General features: G+C 43.9%; 1 protein-coding gene across 5 annotated transcripts in view; it reads right to left on the bottom strand.

The window, feature by feature from the left end:
• The window catches only part of sybu (syntabulin (syntaxin-interacting)), a 103,662-nt gene extending 81,755 nt beyond the window's left edge, over positions 1-21,907 (bottom strand). For 4 of the 5 annotated variants that reach the window (XM_078540211.1, XM_078540212.1, XM_078540215.1 and 1 more), the window contains exons 1-3: positions 21,821-21,907; positions 13,403-13,450; positions 12,555-12,747 (exon numbers count right to left, since the gene is read on the bottom strand). In XM_078540211.1, coding sequence (XP_078396337.1) covers positions 12,555-12,747; positions 13,403-13,429 — 220 coding nt within the window. In that variant the 5' untranslated portion in view covers positions 13,430-13,450; positions 21,821-21,907. Of the gene's footprint in view, positions 1-12,554; positions 12,748-12,887; positions 13,226-13,402; positions 13,451-21,820 lie in introns of those variants that run through there. The other variant, XM_078540214.1, reaches the window with a different exon arrangement.
• Between the last annotated feature and the right edge of the window lie 4,599 nt (positions 21,908-26,506).

Raw genomic sequence — 26,506 nt, 5'->3', positions numbered from 1 at the left:
GTGTCAGTGATGCAATACTATTTTTACATGCAAAGTCCCTAAAGGCTGGAGGTGCACTCGACACCCAGCGGTGCCTGGAGGCAGAAACTGGCTCTGGGAAGTGAATCTCAAAGGCATATGGGCTTGCCATTGCCTTGCAGTTTGGAGCAGGCAGGACAGCAGAGGGCCAGTGTCCAAACAGTCAGTCATAATGTTCTTAATCTGCTCTGCACAAGCAATGGCAACTTTGTGCCAATGCTTGAGTACCACAGTTAGAATTTCCCTTTCATTCCAAATCTTTAAATCAGCAGCAACAGTCCTTACTGCTGCTCTCCTCACAGTTGGGAGTAAGGTACCCCAGACTGCTTGCTCCTCAGTTAATCGGAGGCATGAAGGTTACCGGCTCCACATTTCCCCGTCTTCACTTTGAAAATTGCAGCACATTCTGGAGGCATCGGAGTCTGACACGTCATCCTTGAGCGCTATTTTCAAAGCACGCCTGCACCTGACTTTGCCCCCATGGGCATTTGAAAGTCTCGCCCCTACAATTAAACTGTAAGAGAATATATGGCAGAATCTTCGGTTCGGCGAGCGAGGGAGAGGAGATAAAGAGAGGGACCCCCTCGCTGATGCTTAAAATGATGTGGGGTGACGTCGGGCATGCGTCCCGACGTCACCCCACGTTATTTAGATTTTCAGTTTGGTGGGCGCGTAACCAAATCGGCTGCTTGCCCACCGAACTGTCAAAGGCCTATTAAGGCCATTAAAAAAGTAACTAACATGATTAATGGACCTGCGCGTCCAACCTTAAGGTTGGCGGGCAGGCCAGGAGCCCAGGCGGGCTTCTGAAAAAACATGAAACCTCATCCACGGGCGGGATGAAGTTTCATGAGGGTATTAAAATTTTTATAAAATGTTTAAATAAAAGAAATTGACATGTCCCAGCTCAGTAATTTTTTTCCCCTTCTTTATTGAACCTTTCAAACCTGAACCGATCTCCCTGATGCAGCATAATGCCTCAGGGAGATCTGTGCGCTCTTTCGTGCGCATGCGTGAAAGAGTGCACTCCTGGCTCAGGGAATCCACCCACGTGCTCACAGGGAGTGCATGGCGTTTCCTGGCAGACGTCATGCTGGGCAGGCCTTAATTGGCCCGCCCACGTAAAATGGTGGTGCGCCCCCAATCGGGGGCACTGATTGGGAACCTGTCCCTTCGCGACTGCTCCCACACAACCCCCCCCCCACCACCCCCCACAACGGGGGGAAGATCCTGCCCATAGTAATCATTTATTAAACGATAGATAACAGAGGACAAGAAAATTAACTTAAGAAACACAATTATTAACTACCTCCAATGGGAAATGGGCAGCGTGATGGTGGTGGGAAGCAAGTTAGTTGAGTCACTTACCTCCTCCAATCGTACTGCTTTCTGACCGTATCCTGATGTTGCCGTGTGTCTTTGAGCAGTTAAGCAGGACAGCCACAGGAAGGATGAGGAGTCCCACTTTAACTATACAGATCAGGGTCTGATGATGTCATCAAGACCAGTTCTGCAAGTTCAGCCTGAGATTTAGCAGGAGGCTTTGAGGGGAAGGTGAGTGTGGGCCACACCAGGCAAATGTGCCAGGAGCTGGATCGTAGGACAGAAGAGGCCCAGAAGGTAAGTGGAAAAGTCCTACTTCAGGCTACGTTGTGCAGCAGGAGTGCTTTTGAACATTTTTTAGAGCCTCCACCACCAACCCACCTATTGACTGCAAGAGACCATTCCTATGGGTCCCCAGCTCTAGCCTCTTGCCATAAATTCCCCTTCCTGCTCACCGGCCACTTACAGGACTCTGCAGAGTTTTACTTAATTGAGTTCCAACCTTTAAATTTGGCAGGACCTCCATATCTCCAGCCTTGCTGCTCCCTCACACCCTTCAAGGCATATGATTTAAAATCAAGACATTGATGGGAACGAATAAAAGGGAAACGGGACTTTCTGTGAGTTAAGAAATGGGCAGCAGAGTTTTGGATAACATCAAATTTAGAAACATTCCAGAAACAGTTTCCAGGCATCTGAATCTTTTGATTAATAAATTGGAAATTTTTCAAGTAATCTTGATTTGGTTCACATAGGGGAGAATTTTCTCCCCGTTGGGCGGGTGGTTCGGGAGCGGGCATGGGCGAGCGCGGAGCTGATCGCCGCCCGCGATCTGCTGCACGCTGCCATTTTGTGTGGGCGGGCCAATTGAGGCCTGCCCAGCATGACATGCACCCGGAAGCGCTACATGTGCGGGTGGGGGGAGGAGGGAGAGTTGGGACCTGTGCTCTTTTGTGCAGAAATCTCCCTGAGGCACGGAGCTGCCTCAGGGAGATTAATTTAAGAATAAAACATTGCAAAAATGACAAAAAAATTACTCAGACATGTCCCCTCATGTGACAGTGTCACATGAGCTGGGACATGTTTATGTATTTTAATAAAAATTTTTATTTAATTTATAAACCCTTCATGAAACCTCATCCCGCCTGTGGATGAGGTTTCATGAGAGATGCAAAGGGCACCTGGGCTCTTTGCCTACTCGCCAAACTTAAGGTTGGACGGGCATGCCACACAATCAGTTTAATTAGGTAATAATGGCCTTAACAGGCCTTTGACAGTTTGGCGGGTGTGCAGCCGACTCCGGTGCGTGCCTGCCGAACTGAAGGTCGGTATGACGTGCGGTGCCATCGGGACACACGCCCGACGTCACCGCTCATCATTTTACATTTAGGATTAGGACACTCACATGCGCTCTTAAATGGGAAATGGTATATTGTGTGGGAAAAAGAGATTGCATAAGTGTATTGAAATTGAGCAGAAATGTTATTTTTTAATTACCCAACAAATATATATGCATGTTTAAAATGTTAAACAAGAAAAATAAAGTGCTTGTTTTGCCTGCAGATCATTTAATTAATAATTAAATAATTGTAATTGGTCACATTGAAATATACACTCACAAAATTGACGTTTTTTTGAAATACCGTAATTTTAGCTTGTAGAGAATTACTTATAAAGACACTAAGATATGATGCCCCTTAATTTTACCTACTGTGCCCGATACGTTTATTTGGCCAAGCTAGCACATTTGAATGTCTTCATGTCACAGATTTGTTTGTTCATGTCTATAGATTAGGTTTTCAACCAACAAAGACCCAACATTCTAGAAGTTGCTCCTACCTTTAAATGGAAAATGAGAACCAGGGGAAAAGTAGTATTTTTAGAAAAATGGCATAAAGTTACAGTGAAAGAAAACAGAAGTCTAAAAGAAGTAAGCAGGTGAATTAGAGATAAATAAGAATGATGAGATAACTTTTTTAATTATGTTTTAACATTCAGTTTAGATTTTTGAGGTTATTGCCAGAGTAATGAAGCTACTCATAGTATTTGGCAGCTTTATTAAAATATTTAGTATACAGTAATAGCTTCAGCTTCACATTTTTGAGGTTGCAAATTTACAAATCAGGTCAACATAAGGAGGCATCCATTCTATGTACCTGCTAAGTAGATTAGAATACATGCATTTTTAAAGGACTAGTTCGGAACTGGATGATATTTTAATAAAAGACCAAAATAAAATTAACTGTTGATTCCAAGGCTATGAGTTGCAAAATGATGAGTTTTTTTGAAGTAGCACACCGAACATAGTAATAAGTTTAAATCTATTTCCCACTGCTTTTTGGCCTCTGATGTCATACAAGTGACTGATGGTCCTCAGGCCCAAATTTTCGAGGAGACGGAAGGGCTTTGCTCCTTAGCTCAGATGACGCTGCAGCCCCAATTCCGGAAACTCCACCCCCAAACTGGGCACCCAGCATTTTTAGGGGGGGTGTGAAGGTGGAGAACGCGGTAGAACACTTATCATACATCTGTGGTTACAGAGGCAGTGGCACATTTAAAAGTGTAGTTTCCTTTAATCAGAAGCAATTTTCATCACCCAGGTTTCTGACTTGAGGGCTTTATGAATTCAAGGTGAAGGTCTGAACTGACCAGCGCTCCTAGGAGAGGTCAGATGCCCATTTGGAGAGGTTCTGGTACCCCTTTGGGATTTTTAACATGTGCATAGAAGATGGATAAGGTATGTGGAACTGTCAAGCTGTCAAGTCATTTAAATCCCCTGCCCTTTAAATTTTGAAAAAATACAGACTGCTTTGACTCTCAGTTGAAAAAACCGGTGCTTGCAATTTCAATAGATGTTTGTTGACATAAGCCTGAAGGCTCCAATTATAGGTTTAGGACTACTTGACTGCTTCCACAATGTATCATTTTCACAGAGGGGTGTCTGTAAATTCAGTTTGATTGACAGCTCCAAGTTGTTATAAAGGGGTTAGCTGTTTTTGATGTGGGGCTATGAATACAAATGTTTGTTTTGATAAGGAATTAGGTACTTACACAGGAACATACATAAGGATTAGCAGCAGGAGTAGGACACTCGGCCCCTGGAGCCTACTCCGCCATTCAATAAGATCATGGCTGATCTGAATGTAACCTCAACCCCACATTCCTTCCTACCCCCCATAACCTTTCACCCCCGTGTTAATCAAGAATCTATCTAGCTCTGCCTTAAGAATATTCAAAGACTCTGCTTCCATCAACTTTTGAGGAAGAGAGTTCCAAAGACTCACTACCCTCTGAGGGAAAAATTTTCTCCCCATCTCTGTCATAAATGAGCAACCACTTATTTTTAAACAATGACCTCCAGTTCTAGATTCTCCCACAAGAGGAAACATCCTCTCCACATTAACCCTGTCAAGACCCCTCTGGATCTTAAAGGTTTCAATTAAGTCACCTCTTACTCTTCTAAATTCCAGTGGATACAAGCCTAACCTGTCCAGCCTTTCCTCATAAGACAACCAGTCCGTTCCTGGTATTAGTCCACTAAATCTTCTCTGAATTGCTTCTAACGCCTTTACATCTTTCTTTAAATAAGGACACCAGAACTGTACATTATACTCTCACTAATGCCCTGTACAGCTGAAGCATAACCTCCCTACTTTTGTAATCAATTCCCCTCACAATAAATGATAACATTATGTTAGCTTTCCTAATCACCTGCTGTACCTGCATACTAATCTTTCGTGATTCATGCACTAGGACACCCAGATTCCTCTGAATCTCAGAGCTCTGCAATATCTCACCATTTAGATAGTAAGCTTCCTTTTTATTCTTCCTAACAAAATGAACGATTTCACATTTGCCCAGATTATACTCCATTTGCCAGATCTTTGCCCACTCACCTTACCTATCTATATCACTTTGTAGCCTCCTTACATCTTCTTCACAATTTACTTTCCTACCTATCTTTGTGTCTATTCTACCTATCTAGGGTCCATTATGAAAGATTTAATAGATGAGCACTGGAAAATAATGGCAGAATCAGCCAGAGTCAGCTTGGACTTATGAAAGGGAAATCATGCTTGACGTATCTACTGGAATTTTTCGAGAATGCAACTAGTAGAATTGATGAGGGGGAGCCAGTAGATCTGGTTTATTTGGACTTTCAGAAGGCTTTCAACAAAGTCCCACATAAGAGATTATCGCTTAAAATTAAAGCACATGGGATTGGGGGTAGTGCATTGAGATGGATACAAAAACTGGTTGGCAGACAGGAAACAAAGAGTAGGAATAAACAGGTCTTTTTCCGAATGGCAGGCAGTAACCAGTGGGGTACCGCAGGAATTCACAATATATATTAATGATTTAGATGAGGGAGCTAAATGTAATATCTCTAAATTTGCAGATGACACAAAGCTGGATGGGAGGGTGAGCTGTGAGGAGGATGCAGAGATGCTTCAGTGTGATTTGGACAAGCTGAGTGGGCAAATGCATGGCAGATGCAATATAATGTGGATAAATGTGAGGTTATCCACTTTGGTAGCAAAAACAGGAAGGCAGGTTATTATTTGAATGGCTATAAATTGAGAGAGGTGAATGTGCAACGAGACGTGGGTATCTTCGTACACCAGCCGTTGAAGGTAAGCATGCAGGTGCATAGACGGTAAAGAAGGCAAATGCTATGTTGGCCTTCATAGCCAGAGGATTCGAGTACAGGAGCAGGGATGTCTTGCTGCAATTATACAGGGCCTTGGTGAGACCACACTTGGAATATTATGTGCAGTTTTGGTCTCCTTATCTGAGGAAGGATGTTCTTGCCAAAGAGGGGGTGCAGCGAAGGTTTACCAGACTGATTCCTGGGATGGCGGGACTGACATACGAGGAGAGATTGAGTTAGTTAGGATTATATACGCTGGAGTTCAGAAGAATGAAGGGGGATCTCATAGAAACCTATAAAATTCTAACAAGGCTAGACAGGGTAGATGCAGGAAGGATGTTCCCAATAGTGGGGGAGTCCAGAACCAGGGGTCACAAACTGAGGATACGGGGTAGACCATTTAGGATTGAGATGAAGAGAAATTTCTTCACCCAGAGAGTGGTGAGCCTGTGGAATTCACTACCACAGAAAGTAGTTGAGGCCAAAACATTGTATGTTTTCAAGAAGGAGTTAGATAGCTCTTGGGTCGAAAGGGATCAAAGGATATGGGGAGAAAGCGGGAGCAAGCTATTGAGTTGGATGATCAGCCATGATCATAATGAATGGCGGAGCAGGCTCGAAGGGCCAAATGGCCTACTCCTGCTCCTATTTTCTGTTTCTATGTGTCATCAGCAAATTTCACCACCATTCCTTCGGTCCCGACATCCAAGTCATTTATATACTTGAAGGGGATTTAATGTATTGAATGGGCTTTTATCAATGAAAGTTTTTTTTAATATATTGAAATCTGTAATAGATACTTCGAACTTTATTTTATTAAATCTCAGCATGGCTACTGAGGTCTGCCCATGGTGGATACTGGGTGAGTTACCATGGAGGGTGTAAAGGCGAAGAGTGATGGATGGAGAGGCATTGGTTGGCATGAAACAAAAACAAAAAATACTGGTAAAACACAGCAGGTCTGACAGCATCTGTGGAAAGATGGAGTTAACATTTCGAGTTCGCATGACTCTTCTTCAGAGCTAAAGGGAAGTAGAAGTGTGGTGAAATATATACTGTTTAAGGGGGGTGGAACAGGTGAAGCTGGATAGAAGGCCAGCGATAGGTGGAGGCAAAGGAGAGATTACGAAAGATGTCAAACAAAAAAGGTCAAAGGGTTGTTAGTAGTGGTGATACTAGCTAAAGGAGGTGCTAATGGTGACATTAAGAGTGGAAAGGAGAATGTGATAATGGCAGGACCAGGGTAAGCCCTCTGGAAAGTGACAGATGGCCCTAGTGGGGGTGGGGTGGGGGGAGGGGACGGTGGTGAGAAAAAAAGATCAAAAAGGCTAAAAGCTGGGGATAAAACAATGAATAAAAATGGAAATAAATTTTAAATAATAATGAAAATAAGTGGGAAAAAATAAGTAAATAAAAATAAAAATGAATATGGAAAAAAGAGGGGAATCAAAAGGGGGGTGGGGATGGAGGAGAGAATTCATGGTCTGAAGTTGTTGAACTCAACGTTAAGTCCTGAAAGCTGTAAAGTGCCTAATCGGAAGATGAGGTGCTGTTCCTCCAGTTTGCGTTGAGCTTCACTGGAGCATTGCAACAGGCCAAGGACGGACATGTGGGCATGAGAGCAGGATGGAGCATTGAAATGGCAAGCGACAGGAAGGTCTGGGTCATGCTTGCAGACAGACCGAAAGTGTTCCGCAAAGCGGTCACCCAGACTGTGTTTGGTCTCTTCAATGTCAAGAAGACTGCATTGGGAGCAGCGAATGCAGTAGACTAAATTGAGGGAAATGCAAGTGAAGCGCTACTTCACTAGAAAGGAGCGTTTTGGCCCTTGGATGGTGAGGAGGGGGGAAGTAAAAGGGCAGGTGTTGCACCTTCTGCGATTGCATGGGAAGATGCCGTGGGAGGGGGATGAGGTGTTGGGGGTGATGGAGGAGTGGACCAGGGTGTCCCGGAGGGAACAGTCCCTATGGAGTGCTGACGGTGGGGGGGGGTTGAAGGGAAGGCGTGTTTGGTGGTGGCATCATGCTGGAGTTGGCGGAAATGGCGGAGGATGATCCTTTGAATGCGAAGGCTGGTGGGGTGAAAAGTGAGGACAAGGGGGACCCTATCATGGTTCTGGGAGGGAGGGGAAGGTGTGAGGGCAGAGGCACGGGAGATGGGTCGGACACATTTGAGGGCCCTGTCAACCACCGTGGGTGGAAAACCTCGGTTAAGGAAGAAGGAAGACATGTCAGAGGAACTGTTTTGGAAGTGGCATCATCAGAACAGATGCAACGGAGGCGAAGGAGCTGAGAGAATGGGATGGAGTCCTTACAGGAAGCAGTGTGTGAAGAGCTGTAGTCAAGATAGCTGTGGGAGTCGGTGGGCTTGTGAAGAATATTGGTGGATAGTCTAACACTAGGAATTGAGACAGAGAGGTCAAGGAAGGGAAGGGAAGTGTCAGAGATGGACCATGTGAAAGTGATAGAGGCGTGGAAATTGGAAGCAAAATTGATACATTTTTCCAGGTCCAGGCGAGAGCATGAAGCAGCACTGAAGTAATCATCGATGTACTGGGAAAAGAGTTGTGAGAGGGGTCCTGAGTAGGACTGGAACAAGAAATGTTCCACATACCCCATAAAGAGACAGGCATAACTGGGGCGCATGCGGGTACCCATAGCCACATCTTTTATTTGAAGGAAGTGAGACGAGTTGAAGGAGAAATTGTTCAGTGAGAGAACAAGTTCAGCCAGATGGAGGAGAGTAGTGGTGGATGGGGATTGTTCGGGCCTCTGTTCAAGAAAGAAGTGGAGAGCCCTCAGACTAACCTGGTGGGGGAACGTTCATGGTGAAGAGGAGGCGATTAGGGCCAGGGAACTGGAAATTGTTGATATGATGAAGGGCATGAGAGGAATCATGGATGTAGGTGGGAAGAGACTGGGCAAGGGGAGAGAGAACGGAGTCAAGATAGGGATAGGAAGAAAGGAGTTCTTTTCGATCTTTTTTCCCACCACCGTCTCCTCCCCCCACCCCACCCCCACTAGGGCCATCTGTCACTTTCCAGAGGGCTTACCCTGGTCCTGCCATTATCACATTCTCCTTTCCACTCTTAATGTCACCATTGGCACCTCCTTTAGCCAGTACCACCACTATTAACAACCCTTTGACCTTTTGTTTATGACATCTTTCGTAATCTCTCTTTTGCCCCTACCTATTGCTGGCCTTCTATCCAGCTTCACCTGTTCCACCTCCCTTAAACAGTTTAAATTTAATCACATTTTTACTTCCCTTTAGCTCTGAAGAAGAGTCATACGGACTCGAAACATTAACTCTGTCTTTCTCTCCACAGATGCTGCCAGACCTGCTGAGTTTTTCTAGCATTTTTTGTTTTTGTTTCAGATTTCCAGCATCTGCAGTATTTTGTCTTTATATTGTATTGGTTGGCATGACTTGGCATTAAGTTGGCATAGGGACTATAGAGGACTCTGGGGATGAGTGGGGGTGATTGGCTGGTGTGATTTGACACTAAGTTGGCATGGAGGGTATCGGGGCCACGGAGGGGTAGATGGGGACATGGGGTGGCATGGACGGGGCATGGGGAGTGTGTGGGCATGGGCTGTAAGGGGATGGTGAGGGCTAAAGGGTCTTCCTGCTTTTATTATAACTATTTCTGGGGGCAGTAGGCCGAACTTTAGTTAGCCCCTGTCCCCCGAGCGAAAATCTGGCATTTCAGGGATGTTTCTCCCAAGTTGTGGGAACGAAAATTCGGTCCTTGGGTGCATTGCCTTAGATGTTGAGCAAATTACATTCTCATCCATCTAAGTTTCATAGAAGGTCCTGCTACATGAGATTTATCAACTGACAGTCAAGTCATCAAAATAACGTTGGTCACACATACCTTAATATTTTACATTCAGATTCCATTGACTTTTTATTTAGGATAACACACTATTGATTGTCCCTATTGTAATGGCTACAGCTTTTACTCATTACTTATTTAACATATTACACAATGCATTGTGTATAATTGTGGCAGAACCACCTAAGTTTATTGCTCAACATAGGTAATATTTATCTGTTCACAGCTATGTATTGTTAGTCCCGGACTTAAAGCCCTTAATAAAACTGAATCAATTCATAAAATCTGGTTCAAAAATGCATCTAGATATAATGCATATTTTCCCTAAGAGAAAAATGATCAGTTGCATTTAAAATATTGGCGGTACAAGTACTTCATTTTTTGGTATTGTGAGAATAATTTTCCTAAGTTGCTGATTTCAATATAAATATATTTTTTTATGATACTGAGTGACAGAGGAAGTCAGGGGCTGGGGAGAGTGGGGGAAGAATTTCAGAGCCTGGCGTTGGGGAGGATTGGTGGTGGCCTGGTAGTAGGGAGTATCGGAGGCCTGATATTAGTGGGGTTGGATTAGGAGTCAAGCGGTTATTGGTGGGAGTGGTGGGGGCAGGTTGGAGGTGGGGTGGTTGGGGGGGGCAGGTGGCATTGGGCATTTGGTGGCGCAGGGGAATTGGGGCCTGATGTTGTTGGTAATGAATCCAATGCCTATTGGTAAGGGATGGTTCAAAAGCCTGGTGGTGGATTGGGGTGGGGGCGGAATAGATTGTCTGGTGGTTGATCAGACAGATTGGGGGCCTGGTGGTGGGGGAATAGAGAGCTCCATGCTGGTCTTGGAGGTGGGAGGGTGTAGGTCATTATGGGGGTGCTCGATCGCAGAGGCTCCTCAGGTAGGCACCTAGATACAGAACGTATATGTAAAGACACTTACCTCCTGAGTCCACTTTTAAGTTTTCACTTTGATGAAGCTGCTGGGTTTCCTGCCTGGGAAACCCAGCCAACCAGAGATAAAGTTTAAAATTGGAATGACAATGAGGCTCACAGTCTCATTATCATATTGGAGCCTCTTTGGATCAGATTTTTCACCGTCCACCTTCCAGTCTTTGTTAAAGCTGAAATGGGTGAGTTGGAGTCAGTTTCAGTTGGGAAACAGATTTTAACATTCCCCTCACAACCCAGCTCAAATTCACCCTTTTTTAAGTCTAAATTTCCCCCACTGTGGTTGTAGCCTTTGACCAAGTAGATTCATTTGAGTAAGAGAGTCAGTTCCCACATCTGAAAAAATATGAAAATTTAAATTCACTAAGAAAAATGGTGCTCCGAACCTATCTTCACACCTGAGATAAACTCATTTCCCAACAGCATACTGTACATTATTTGTATTTTATAATAGTACAGGAACATAGAAATAGGAGGAGTAAGCCATTCAGCCCCTCGAGCCTGCTCTGCTACTCAATTAGATCATGGCTGATCTTCTACCTCAAGCCATCTTCCTACACTATCCCCATATCCCTTGATGTCTTTACTAACTAGAAATCTATTGATCACTGTCTTGAACATACGCAATGACTCACTCTACTCTAAGGTAGAGAATTCCAAAGATTTACCACCCTCAGAGCAAAGAAATTCCTCCTCACCTCAGTCCTAATTGGCCTACTCATTCTGAGACTGTGTTCTATGGTTCTAGACCCCCACCCCCCTCCCCAAGCCAGGGGAAACATCCTTCCCGCATCTACCCTGTTGAGCCCTGTAAGAATTTTGCAAGTTTCAGCAAGATCACCTCTTATTCCTAACCCTAACCCAGTCTCCTCACTCTCTCCTCATAGGTCAATCCTGCCATCCCAGGAATCAGTCTGGTGAACCTTCATTGCATTCCTTCTATGACAAGTATATCCTTTCTTAGATAAGGAGTCTAAAACTGTACACAATACTCCATGTGTGGTCTCACCAAGGCTCTATACAATTGTAGCAAGACATCGTTACTCCTGTATTCAAATCCTCAATATACTATTTGCCTTCTTAATTGCTTGCTGCACCTGCATGCTAGCTTTCAGTGACTCATGAACAAGAACACCCAGGTCCCTTTGGACATCTGTCTCACCATTTAAAAAAAAACTCTGCATTTTTGTTTTTCCTACCAAAGTGGCTAACTTCACATTTTTTCACATTATATTCCATCTGCATGTTCTTGTCCACTTAGCCAATAAAAGTGATTGTCTTTGTATTGAAAGGGTGGTTTGTTATTTGTCATTCAGAAAACCAGACCAGCTGGAATGATGGCTGTAAGAAGCAAACAAAAAGAAAGTTTGCCAAATAATTTCATAACAGCGTCCAATTAAATGTATCGTGGATACCAGCTAAATGACACCGTACGGCCAGGGGAGCAAAACACTCCATTGTCTGAAGCTGTTGAAACTGGAGCCGCAACCAATAACGTTTTGCATCTGTATCCCTCCCTCTTTCGGAACCGTTCCAACATTTTATCTGATATCACTTTATCTTGACCTTGGCAGCGGTCCTATGGATTGCAGAGGCTGCAGTACAATCACAAAAACAATAACTAGGAAAGCCTTTTTATCAAACTATAAACAAATGATAGGTTAAAATAGGTTCCACGCAAACAAATGACTGTGTCGTTTGTAATGGACTCGAGTGGAAAAAAGAGCATGTCTATTGGGAATATAAATCTACCATAGGAAATTAATAATCCTTCGTCATCAGAGGTACCTGAACAGAAGCTGATGCTGCTGACGGTGGTGGATCTCCGTGACTGCCCAGAGCTCAGGTCGTAATCGCGACTCTCTTCCTCGGATAAGGGGGATTCAGAAGAAGGCGATCCTTTCTGGATGTGGGGATAAGGGCGGAGAACCAGTCTCGGGATGCGACTGCGTGGACTTCGCTTCTCTCGCACCTTCTGGTCCTACCCAACAGAAAGCGTGTCGATTATTGATTTGAACCCTGTATCTAAGCAAATCGCAACCCCCCCCCCCCCCCCCACCCTCCTCCCCCGCCTCCCCCGAACAAAAGCAGTCTTTGCAAGAGAATATAAAATAAACATACCTGTTCCATGCCGACAGAGCTTACAGCTAAAGGTCAGCTCGGTCTGTCTGTTTGCAGCAGTGTCTGTTGCTGTCAGCTTTAATGTCAGACATTGTGATCAGAGAAAGGTTCAATCCTGCGCACAGCTCGAAGAGCGACACCACGAGTTCCCCTCACTGCCGCCCTGAATATAAATCTCTCTCTCTCCCCCCATCGCAAACCATGTCCATAGAAGAAGCCGCTCTTTCATGACCTCACTCGTTGCGCAACCCAATACGCAATCCGATTGCTGCCAAAACCCATCCTCTGCTCCACAAAATAACACTTACAGTAACCTTCTTGTCAGCGCATTGACACTAATATCATGAGTTAGCCAAAAAAAAAATGAGATAATCGCCCGGCGCCATCGGATAGCAAAAAAAAATCAGCATTGTCCAATCACCTCTTAGACAGAGTTTAACCACAGGTTGCACTTAGTCAATTCAGGCATCATCAGCCCCTCCTAAAATTAGGGGGAATCATGAAGCGGCATTTACCTTATGATATTCATTAAACGGTCCCATCCCGCCTCTTCCTCCTGGAACCTGTCATTTGGGATGAAAAGAGATACATTAGGCGCATGCGTGCTGCTGCAGCGGTGACAGCACACGTGGCACCGCGGCTGGAGTGGGGCAGTGAGTGTGGGCAAGGCTGGACTGGCTCAACTCACTCAAATCAGGCAAAACTCACTTACCCTCGGAACACATTCGCCCACCTTCTTGTCAACATTGCCCACATTAAAACAAAAACAGAATTACCTGGAAAAACTCAGCAGGTCTGGCAGCATCGGCGGAGAAGAAATCAGTTAACGTTTCGAGCCTTCATGGCCCTTCGGCAGAACAGCTTTTAGCTTTTTGTTTTTATCTTTGCCCACATTAAGTTACGCTCGTAAATCCCTCAGATTCATGTCAAACTCACCCACATTCAGGTGTATTGCCCTCAGATTCAGCCACTTTTCTATTTAATCCAAGCAGAAAGCTTTGTTTTTTTTTGCAAAATAAATTAAAATGGTTTCATTTTGAAAAAAAACAACATTTAGATGTTTTCAATTTCTCACAGCAACAAAATATAAGCGGAAGAAAGACACAAAATGTCTCCATCCAGCAGCCTGTTACTCATTTTATCCCATTTGAATAGCATGCCATGACAACATTTTGAGCATCGACATTGTTAGCATTTGAAAAACAGACCCCCCAGGAAGCATTCAAATCTGCGAAATAATTAGCCTCGCAGGGAAATCTTACTGCTGCCCCCTCCCCCCTTCCCCATTTGCTCAGATGAAGCACCTTGCCTTAGAAGGCATGGGTTCAAGCTGCACACCAGAATTTGCACACATAATCTAGGCTGGCACTTCAGTGCAACACCAAGACAGGAGGACTGCATTGTCAAAGACAGTCTTTCAGATGAGATGCTAACCTGAGACCCACCCAATCTCTTAGGTAAAAGACCCTGTGGCACTGTTTGAAGAAGACCATCAGCGGTCTCCTGACCAATATTTATTTTAAAACAATACTGCAAAAACAGAATGGTCATTTAGCTTATTACTGTTTGTGGGATCTTGTGTGCAAATTGTCTGTACATTTTCTGACATTTTACAACAGTGAATACACTCAAAAAACTATTTAATTGGCTGTAAAGCATCGAACGGCACTATATAAATGCAAGTTTCTGTGATAGTAAATTACTGTACATTATATGTGATATGTAAAAGAAAACACAAGACTATGACAGGTTTAGACAATGTAGGCATAATAAAGTTCTTCCCATTTGCTGATTGTACAAGGACTAGGGAATACAGATTTAAGGTTTGGGGCAAGAGATCCATGGGGAATGTGAGGAAGAACTTTTTTTATGCAGTGAGTGTTAATGAGCTGGAACTCACTGCCTATAAGGGTGGTGGAAGCAGAGACAATCAATGATTTTAGATGGAAATTGGATGAGTACGTGAGGGGAATAAACCTGCAGGGTTACAGGGATGGAGCGGGGAAATGAGAATTGGTCTACAGAGAGCTAGCAGCAATTAGTCTATGGCTCAAGTGCACATCCTTCCTATCCCAGGCTTGGACAATGACATATTCCAGGAGGTGTCAATGCTTAGATCGGGGATATTTCCATTTTGTCTTGTATTTATCTTTCTTACAAAAGAGTGTATTTGCAATGGTGAGCTCATCTTCAGTGGACTTGGTGAGGAGAAGGAGACAATTGACATTCTTTCCTGATGGTGCTCTTCCAGGCATTGTATTTGCATCCAATGCTGGCATTAAAATCTCCCAGCAGAATGAATTTGTCTTGTTTTGGGATGGCTGTGTATACAGGATCCAGATCTGCAGGAAATAACTCTTGGGTTTCATCAGTAGAATCGAGTGTGGCAGCATAAGGATTGATGATTGTGGCCTATTGGCTGATTCTAAGTTGAAGGTGTAGGGTCAGGAGCCATTTATTAATGTCAACTGGAAGTTCTATAAATATATCTGTGATTCTGTTTTTGATGGCAAACTCAACTCTGTGAATATGATGATTTCCTTTTGGTTTCCCCTTCCAGAAGTGTATCTGGCCTTCTGTAGGGAGTCAGGTTTCATTGAGAGCAGTAACGTCAATGTTACATCTCACAAGTTCTGGTGAAACTAAGGTGGTTCTCATTTCAGGGCATTCATATCCACAACTTACAAAATGCTGGCAACTTTGTGGTGGTGACCCATACTGCAAGTGACACTCAGGCTACCCTCAACCTCATCAACTCCACGTACAAAAGGGTTGGTCTCTCACTCAATATCAGCAAGACAAAAGTCCTCCACTAGTCCTCCCCCAAGACAAGTACCTACATCTCCAGATATTGTTATTTATGGGGAGACTTTAGAAGTCATTGAATACTTCTTATATCTCAGCAGTTACTTTTCTTAAAAGGTCACCATCGAAGAGGAGATCCAGCACAGAATCTGAAGTGCCAATGCAGCCTTCCAACCCGCAACCGGGTTTTCCAACTCCAGCATCCTCACAGAAGCCAATTCCTCCAGCATCAACCATGAGCTGCTTGTCTGGACACTGCAACCCCTTGCCAAATAACTGACTTCCAAAGCAGATCCTCTTTTCAGAACCAATCTCAAGGAAGGCAGAGAATAACAACAATCATTGCCCAAGGAGCCTGTCAATTGGGATGGTTTATATATTTTATATATCTGATTGGCTCCTTTGGACATTGACCATCCTGAATGACAGGCTTGGCCAATGAGCATTGGGCTCCGCCGAGACCCCAGGACCCGGTCATGTGGAGGGGCCAAACCAACAGCTGTCATTTTCCCGTCATTTTGGCGTGCAAACACTTCTGTTTTTGCCATAATGGGATTTTTCCTGCAAACTCTCAATTTGGGAACGACTGGTATAGAGGAAATTTATGATGATGTTGCCGCTCGTGGAAATTTTAATCTATAAGGAAAAACTGGATAGGCTGGAATTGTTTTCTTTAGGGTGGCTGAGGGAACAGCCCAGATAGGCTATATAAGGAAAGATCTATTTCCCTAATCAGAGAGATCAGGGGGCAAAGGTTTCAAGTAATTGGTAGAGGGGGCTTGAGGAGAATTATTTTAACCCAGAGGATCTGGAACTCACTGCATGAAAGGGTGGTAGAGGCAGAAACCTCCATCACTTTTTAAAAATACTTGGATATGCGCTGGAAGTTTCATAAGCAACAAGAGAATGGACCAAGAGCTGCGAAGTGGAATTAGACTGGATAGCTCTTTTTTGGCTAACACAGACACAATGGGCCAAATGGCCTCTTCTTGTTCAATAAATTTCTATGATTATACTACAGAAGGTTAGAGGGAGATTTAACAGAGATGTTCAAAATTTAAAGGGTCTTAAAACAACACATAGGGAGAAACCATTTCAATGGCAGGAGATTTGGCAAACAGATAGCACATAGTAAAGATAATTGGCAAAAATATCCAGGAAGGTAATGAGGAGCATAATTTCAAGACAGCGAGTTCTACTGGGATACATTACCTGAAAGGGTGATGGAAGCAGATTCAAGAGTAACTATTAAAAGGATATTGGACATGTACCTAAAAACGAAGTGGACAGAGATGAGGCGATATCTTTTCTCTCAGAGGGTTGTGCGGCTTTGGAATTCTCTACTTGAGAAGGCAGTAGAGGCGGGGTCATTGAATGTTTTTAAGGTGGAGGTAGATAGATTCTTGTTAGGCAAGGGAATCAAAGGTTATCGGGGGTAGATGGGAATGTGGAATTTGAAATGCAGACAGATCAGCCATGATCTTATTGAAGGGTGGAGCAGGCTTGAGAGGCCGAGTGGCCTACTTCTGCTCCTATTCTGTATGTTTGTTTGTAAAAATTGTGACGCTACGGCAAAACAACAAAGGAGTGGACGAATTGGATAGAATTTTCAAAGAACCGCCCCAAGCACATTGGGCTAAACAGTGTCCTTTAGTGTGGTATGATTCTATGGGGCAGGACTTTTTGGATGGCGGGGTTTCCCCACTGCCCGCAAAAAAGTCAGCCAAGCGTGCAGTCCACCGATCATGGCAGCCCTGCAGCCATTTAGCTTTCTGTGGGGCGTTAATTGGCTGGAGGCAGGACTTCCGTCCCTTATGCAAGAGGAAGTCCCAACTCAGAGAGTTGCCTGCCATTCTAATTGGCCAGCAGCTCTGTAGTTCCAGCAGCACCACCATGAGGTAGTGACCACTGCTGGGACTACTGACCGTCCCACACTCCCACCATTCTAAGTGCCGGAATGCACAGGACCATGTAAGTCTTACTTTAAATATTTTCCCCCTGACCTCTCTGGCAGCGGGAATGGAAGGGGAGGCCTGGAGTGCAGGGAGTTAAGGGGTTTGGGCGGTGTGATGGCAAGGCCATGTGGGAGGGAGCACCCGGGTGGGAGGACAGGGGCAAACCTTGTGGGGGGGACCAGCCTGGAAAGGGTGTCAGTGATAGAGGATGGAGGAGGCTCCCCCCCATCACCTCTCCTGCACGGCGCCTGAGCAGGCTTACCTGCTGGACTTCCCCACCCCATTCCTAAACTCGTCCCACTGACCTCAAAATTGAGGCTGGGCAGGAAACGGCCCTTAAGTGGGCCATAATAAGGCCTCAACTGAGGCAAAGATGGGTGGCCACCTCACTCTGCACCCCATAAAATTGCAGCATTGGGGTATTCTTTGTCATTAAATTTATCAAAACCACTTTGCTTATTAAAATGTTCTTACGATGGAAATCATTACAAAGAAGTCAGTGGAAATCATGGGGGAAAATCTCCACTGGTTGGAGTCATACCTAATACAAAGGAAGATGGTTGCGGTTGTTGGAGGCCAATCATCACAGTCCCATAATATCATTGCAGGAATTCCTCAAGGCAGTGTCTTAGGCTAAGCATTTCAGTTGTTCTATCAATAACTTCCCTCCAACATAAGGTCAGAAGTGGGAATGTTTGTTGATGATTGCTGTGTTCAGTGCTATTTGCAACTCCTCAGATACTGAAGCAGTCCATGCCCAGATGCAGCAAGAGCTGGACAACATTCAGGCTTGGCCTGATAAGTGGCAAGTAACATTCATACCATACAAATGCCAGACAATGACCATTTCCAACAAGAGAGAATCCAACCATCACCCCTTGACATTCAATGGCATTACCATCGCAGAATCCCCCACCATCAATATCCTGGGGTTTGCCATTGATTGGAAACTTAAACGGACTAGCCATATAAATACTATGCCTACAAGAGCAGTTCAGAGGCTGGGAATTCTGCAGTGAGTAACTCATCTCCTGACTCTCCAAAGCCTGTCCGCCATCAACAAGGCACAATCAGGTGTGTGCTGGAATGTTCTCCACATGACTGGATGAGTTCAGCTCCAACAACACTTAAGAAGCTGGACACCATCCAGGACAAAGCATCCAGCTTGATCAGCATCCCATCCACCGCCTTCAGCATTCACTCCCTTCACCACTGACACACAGTGGCAGGAGTGTGTACCATCAACAAGATGTAATGCAAAATTGACCAAGGTTCCTTCGACAGCAACTTCAAAACCTGCACCTCTACCACCCAGAAGGGCAAGGGTAGGAAATGCATGGGAACACCGTTCCCCACCAAGTTACACACCATCCTGACTTGGAAAAATGTTGCTGTTCGTTCACAGTCACTGGGTCAAAATCCTTGAACTCCCTTCTTAACAGGAATGTGGGGGTAGCTGCATTACGCGGATTGCAGCGGTTCATGAAGGGAGCTCACCACAATCTTCTCAAGGGCAATTAGGGATGGGCAACAAATGCTGGCCTTGCCAGCAATACCTACATCCCAAGAATCAATAAAACAAAGTAGTGTCGTTTGTAAACAATTTTATATTCTCAGCATGAACTCTCAGTCAAAATATACAATGTTTTTAATATCACTATTAAAATTATGCAAATCAAATGGTAAAGGCTGACACAACTCTTGCTCTACCTCAGCCATAAAATAGCAATCCACACAGAACTCCAATTAATGTCATAGGATAGTCTTTATGGGAATTGTGACATACAGCTGTAATAAGACAATAAATAAACGCCCATGCTATGTTCGTACATTTGCTATCATACTGTATTATTAGAACATGTATTGATGGAGTAGAGGGGTTGCAGATGTTAAAGGAAATTATGAGCCTGGATCTTGGAATATATGAGGAGAATTTTCTCCCCGTCAGTGGGGGTTGAGTGGGAGTGGGCAGGCGCGCAGCTGATCGCCGCCCGTGATCGGCTGCGCGCCACCATTTTACATGCGCAGGACAATTAAGGCCCACCCAGCGTGATGTGCACCCGGAAGCGCTGAGCGGTTCCTGTGTGGCACAGAGCTGCCTCAGGAAGATTAGTTTCATGATTAATAATTTAAATAAAGAAAAAAAAATTTTAAGACATGTCCCCTCATGTGACATGTCAATGAACTTTAATTAAAAAATTTATTTGAATTATAAATCCTTCATGAAGTCTTGTCCCGCCCGTGGATGAGTTTCCATGATAAATGCGAAGGCCGCCTGGGCTCTTCGCCTGCCCGCCAACCTTAAGGTTGGACGGGCGCTCAGTTAAATACTTTAATTAGTTTATAAATGGCCTTAATAGGCCTTTGACAGTTCGGCGGGTGCGCAGCCAACTCTGGTGCGTGCCCGCCAAACTGAAGATCTGAATGATGTGTGGTGACGTCAGGACACACGCCCAACGTCACCACGCGTCATATTACGCATTGGCGAGCGGGCCCCCCCCCCCCCCCCAGCATGCTGACCCGAAGATTCTGGCCTGTGTGATCCATTAGTTATGCAATAAATAATATGAGCTAGCATATTATCCATTAAACCTGATATATATTCACGATTATTATGTAATGGTTACAACTACATGTGCATGATCAGTATTTTCATTGTTAGCAATGACTGTGATGATGGCCTGATTTCTCTCTTTATTTTGTATCTAGGGGCAGTGCCAAGTAATTCTAGAGTATGTGTTGCTTGAGTCATGCTCACCACAAATGAGCTCCTTTTCAGATTGTTGAGGAACACAGCTCAATGAACATTATAGATCAAATGTATTGTATAACATAATTAAAGCTTTGACATTGTTTTTGAGGCAAGTTGTGGAGGGACCAGACGAATTGCAAGAATGAATTATGACATATGAAAGATTTAGAAATCACAAATTCAACAGACATAAGTATCAGTCAGTTTCTAACAGAAAGTTTCAAAAGATTGTTTAACCTTATTGAAAAATATTGTAATATACAAAATAAAATATTTCAAATTATAAAATAAATTTCCTTACTCTATCAACAAGACTCCATTTCCATTATTCTCAATTCAGGGTCTCTCATACAATAAATAAGAATGCCAACTTAAGCATTTTAGGATTTTCTGTTCCTATTTATAAGGCTACTGGGAGTATTGGACATAATCGTTAACATCAGTTAGTTGAATGAAATCACTGAGCTGAATTCAAGCTCACAGAAAGAGACAAAGGGCAGCACTAAAAGATTAGTGTCACAACCAGCTGTGCACAATCTCTGTCAATGTTTTACCCTGTTAACTCTGCATCTGACACATCATGGGTTGGAAAACATACAAGGTTGTCACTTTTTAGCCATGAGAGTCCAGGCAGAAAACTTAATACTACTTTACATTTTTAACAGCAGGGATTATTGAATTAAAATATTACCATCAGTGTAATGTTTTCATTAAAGTACTCTTCCTAAACCGAACCAATAATTTTGACAATAATCACTGAAGTTTGTGTGTGCGTCCACCACAAATCAAAAATATAATCCTAACAACTCAATTACTATAGGGAACCATTTAATTAAGACAATACAAGACAAGACATTGTGTAATCTATTGGCTGTAAAGCTATTCTTCTTTAACTGTATTTTTTTTTACACTCAAAAGTTGGCAAGATTGAATAACAATGCAAGTGCGACTGACATCTAATGCACGCGTTCATCAGCCAGTTTTCCTCTTTCTGTTTTATCTGTTACTCCCGAAGAGGCCTTGTTTGTAAAACAGGGACAATTTTAACCCTACTGAACCAACTAACTTTTTTGTTGATGTGCCAACTGAAATCCAATGTCTTCGAACTTAACCTACTCTTTTGAATAAGCAGAAAGGCACCCATTGAAGTCAGCTGGGTCCTTCTTTAACTTATGATGTTACTGGGTCCCGATAGTCATTTTAATTTCGGGGAAATTGCTGCAGCTTTCCTTCTAGGTAAACTATAGTCAGAAGGGGATCAGAAACAAAGAGGCTTTTCAAGGTAATTTTAAAAAACTTTTCCTTGTGGGTCCAAGAGAAGCAGAAGGATTTCTCCAGGCCACACAAGGAAAGTTTAGACCTCTCCTGCCCCAGATATCCTACCACACATAACAAAAGAGCCCCTGGAAACCCATGCTTACTTGCGTGCTGGCAGATGACCAAAGATCAATCAAATTTCAATAGGTAGGTAGCCGTTCCAGGCAGGAAGATGTAACTGTTTTAAACTGTCAATAAAACAGAAATTGATAATTAGTTGACTTAAAAATTCTCCTGTATTTTTCCTTGAAAATTGAAGGAATTACATGAAAAATACTTATTCTTTCTCTCCATTTCCCTCTCTCTTTACTTTTGCCTCTTTTTAAAATATCTAACATTTTATAGAACATAAAGCAAAGGCTACAATAGAACACAGTGCTTTTTCTCCGTCTCACACACACACAAGCATTGGCTCTGTCATTTGTACTGATGCAGTTGCGCCTCCACTGGGGCCGTGGTTGGAGGAGCAGAGGGGAGGGCAATAGCATAATTACAATTTGATAAGTTACATTGGGTATTTCCATTAAAAATTTAGACATAATAAGTTATAATCAAAATATATAAAAATAAGTGCAGAATATTTGACTTTAAAATGGGGACTGAAATATATCTAGGCACAGTAGCCAACTCTTAACCCTACACCCTTATTTTACATAAGACTGCATTAGATAATACCTCTCTGTGCAACGCCATGGGAGATCAATTAGCACATGATAAATATTGTCTTTTTTCAGCAAACAAAGAACATGCTGTAATTGTTTTTATTTGTTCATGGGATGTGGGTGTCATTGGCTAGGCCAGCATTTATTGCCCATATCTACTTGCCCTTGAGAAGTTAGTAGGTGAGCTGCCTTCTTGAACTACTGCAGTCCATGTGGTGTAGATATACCCACAGTGCTGTTAGGAAGGGGGTTCCAGGATTTTGACTCAGCGAGAGTGAAGGAGTGGCGAAATATTCCCAAGTCAGGATGGTGAGTGACTTGGAGGGGAACTTGCAGGTGGTGGCATTCCCCATGCATCTGCTGCCCTTGTCCCTCTAGGTGGTAGAGGTCACGGGTTTGGAAGGTATTGTTGAAGGAGCCTTGGTGAGTTGCTGCAGTGCATCTTGTAGATGGTGCACACTGCTGCTACTGTGTGTCAATGGTGGAGGCAGTGAATGTTTATTGTGGCAGGTGAGATGTCAATCAAGCGGGCTGCTTTGTGGCGGGTGAGATGTCAGTCAAGCGGGCTGCTTTGTTTTTGATGCTGTCAAGATTCTGAGTGTTGTTGGAGCTGCACTCATCCAGGCAAGTGCAGAATATTCTATCACACTCCTGATTTGTGCCTTGTAGATGATGAACAGACTCTGGGGAGTCAGGAGGTGAATTACTCTCCATAGAATTCCTGGTTTCTGACTTGCTCTTGTAGCCACAGCATTTATATGACTTTTCCAGCTCAGTTTCTGCTCAATGGTAACCCCCAGGATGTTGATACTGCGGGATTCAACGGTGGTAATGCCACTGAATGTCATGGGGAGATGGTTAGATTCTCTTTTGTTGGAGATGGTCATTGCCTGGCACTTATCTGGCGCAAATGTTACTCGTCACTTATCAGCCCAAGCCTGAATATTGTGCAGGTCTTGCTGCATTTGGACATGGACTGCTTCAGTATCTTAGGAGTCACGAGTAGTGCTGAACACTGTGCAGTCATCAGTGAACATTCACACTTCTGACCTTATGATGGAAGGAAGGTCATTGATGAAGCAGCTGAAGATGCTTGGGCCTAGGACACTACCCAGAGGAACTCCTGCAGTGATGTCCTGGGACTGAGATGATTGACCTCCAACTACAACAACCATCTTCCTTTGTGCTAGGTATGACTCCATCCAGTGGAGAGGTTTCCCCCGATTTCCACTGACTTCAGTTTTGCAATGACAGACAATAGAAGTGATCAGCTAGACATAAAAATTATAATTGAAGGAGCTGACTGGGAGTGTAGTCAGATGTAAGATTTCATATTACCATATTTTATTCAAATATTATATTAAAATATTGCTAGTTTATCTCCCACAGCATTAAACAAGGAGAGTCAATAACTAGGCCATGAAATACGATAAACTCTGAAAAAAAGCACAGGGATTATGATCAACTATTAACCCCTGCACGTGCTTTCCGATGCAGGCAGCATGCAAGTTTTGTGCTGGATATTGATTTAAATGACCTCCCTCAGAAGTTAGTTTTAACTGGACCGCTAAGTGGTTGCACACCTGAGCAGCGGGTGCATAATCAGGAGAGGCTAGCACTATTACTTAAAGCCATATTCCCACCCCCTTCCTTTACCACAGCCCTAACCTTGTGCTTTTCTTCTTTTGGATTTCAAAGAACGATAACCTCGCCAGTGGTGGAAGAGAAAGTGGAAGAGCAGGTAGACAATGATAAGCAAGATAGGACATCACTCACTCTCACACTAGCCGCCCTCAGCTCAGTATACTTTGCATACTTTAAAGAATAGCTTAGAAGTGGGATCTGCACATGGTGAGACAATGGGCACGAGTGGGCTGCAGCAAGGGAAGGTGACAAAGCTAGCATAGCCCAGGTATCAGGTGCCTGGAGGCAAGGTCACACACAAATTGTCCTGAGAACTCTGTCGAGGACATCAATGAGGTAGCCTAGAGAAAAAGGCTGATGGGCAGGCACATTGAAATGCATAGTGCATTATACGGCTCATAATAAAGTCTGTGGTCACTGCCAAGAAGCATGGAGTACTCTGGCAGCAGCTTGGCACAGAGCTTTGCATAGAACTTGAAACCCATCCTTTCCAATGCAAAAGTGATGGCCAACTTCATTTAGAACAATTGTGGATCCAACCATGATGCAGTGTGTGAAGGCCGATGCATCAGCTTCCATGGCAGCACAATCAGAAGCCACTCAATGTAAATCTGCTACAGTGGACGCTCAGACTAAAGTCATTCAAGTGAAGCTGGCTGCCACACAAACTCAGATTGCTGCCATTATAGCTGCAGATGCCAGTGTGGAAAGCGGCCTGTAGGCTCTTGTAGCACGCCAGCAATCTGCCCTGCAAAACCTGGCTAGGATTCCTGAGGCGATGCCCCAGGGGAGTGACAGTGGCTCTGTAGAGCACAAACCTGCTATACCCTTTCAGGATGACAGCATTTATCCTCCCATCTCTGCCATTCCACCACTGCTTCTCAGACAGCCAGCCCAGACAGGCTGGGCCATACCGAGGTAATTCAGTTTGAAACCAAGCCTGTTAGGACCAAAGCTGCTCAAGGTCACCCTGCAAAGCCAACTGCAATCTCCCCCATTAAAAGTCAGCAGCCTTCTGCCAGCAATGCTGCATTCAGTGGGTTAGTACAGTGGAGAAGCACCAGCACTGGAAAAGGCACATGGAAGACAGGCACGAAGGGACTGCACAAGGATAACCTTTGCATGGAATATTGGATGATTGATTTAAGAAGTTTGTTTATTTTGTGTTGGCTTTTATGTTACAATTGGGGCTAAGAGGACACTGTGGTGGTCAGTAACAGAGGGAAGGCAAGGTGTAGAACAGCTTTTGAATGGGAATTGGCAATGTATTCACTAATCATAGATAGCCCAGCAAGAAATGGGATGTGTTTGTTGCCTGCTCCTTTCCTTCTCTTCAACTGCTCATTCTAAATCTGCTGGCATGGGCCATGCCCTCATGATGGCAAGATTGTGCAGGATGAAGCAGATCACAACCAATCAGAGTAAAAGGGAGTATAATAAAGTCTAAATTATGGTTACTGTGAAGATATGTGAATGCGCAGAGTTTGATAAACAAGGTTGGCGAACGGCAGGCTCAGATAGCCATGTGGAAATATCATGTTGTGACGATAACAGAGACCTGGCTCAAAGAAAGGCAATACTTGGTACTAAATATTCCTGGATACGAGGTCTTCAGGAAAGATAGGGAAGGAATGAAAGGAGGAAGGGTGACAGTATTGATTAAGGAGAATATTGAAGTGCTGGAGAGAGGGTAACCCAGAGAGGACAAGGACAGAATCAAATTGACTAGAGCTAAGAAACAATAAAGGTACCATTACATTGCTCAGTGTATTCTATAGACCACCAGTTAGTAGGAAACATGTAGAGAAACAAATTTGCAAAGAAATTGCAGAGAAGTGAGACTTCAATTATCCTAATGTCGACTGGGATAAGGTATAAAGGGCAGAGAGGGGCAAGAATTCCTAAAGCGTGTTCAGGAGAACTTTCTACATCAGGATATTTTCAGTCCAATGAGAAAGGAGGCAATGATGAATCAGGTTCTTGGAAATGAGGTGGGCCAAGTGGATCAAATGTCATAAATGGAACATTTAGGGGACAATGATCATTGTAACTTAAGGTTTAGGTTGGGTATGGAAAAGGACAAGGAGGAAACCAGAGTAAGAATAATTAATTGGGGGAGTGCAAACTTCAATGTGGTGAGAATGGATCTGGCCCACAAGGATTGGAATCTACGATTGGCAGGCAAAACTGTAAGTGAACATTATGTGCCTTTACAGAAAAGATAGTTAGGGTACAGTCAAGGTGCATTCCCACAGGTTGGGGGTGGGGATGGGGGTGAGGGTGGAAAGGTAGGGCAGACAAATCCAGAGGTCCCTGGATGCCGAAAGAGATAGAGAGTACGATGAAGCAAAAAAAGGGTGCACATGACAGATATCAGGTTGAAAATACAACTGAGAATCAGGCTCAATATAGAAGGTTCAGAGCGGATTTGAAAAGAAAATCAGAGAAGCAAAGAAAGGGTATGAGAAGAGACTGACAGCTAAC

This window comes from Cetorhinus maximus, chromosome 4 (assembly GCF_964194155.1).
Source record: "Cetorhinus maximus chromosome 4, sCetMax3.hap1.1, whole genome shotgun sequence".
In the NCBI taxonomy this organism is placed as follows: Eukaryota; Metazoa; Chordata; class Chondrichthyes; order Lamniformes; family Cetorhinidae; genus Cetorhinus; species Cetorhinus maximus.
Note: the sequence above shows the minus strand (reverse complement) of the source record. Positions and strands in the feature narration are given on the sequence as shown.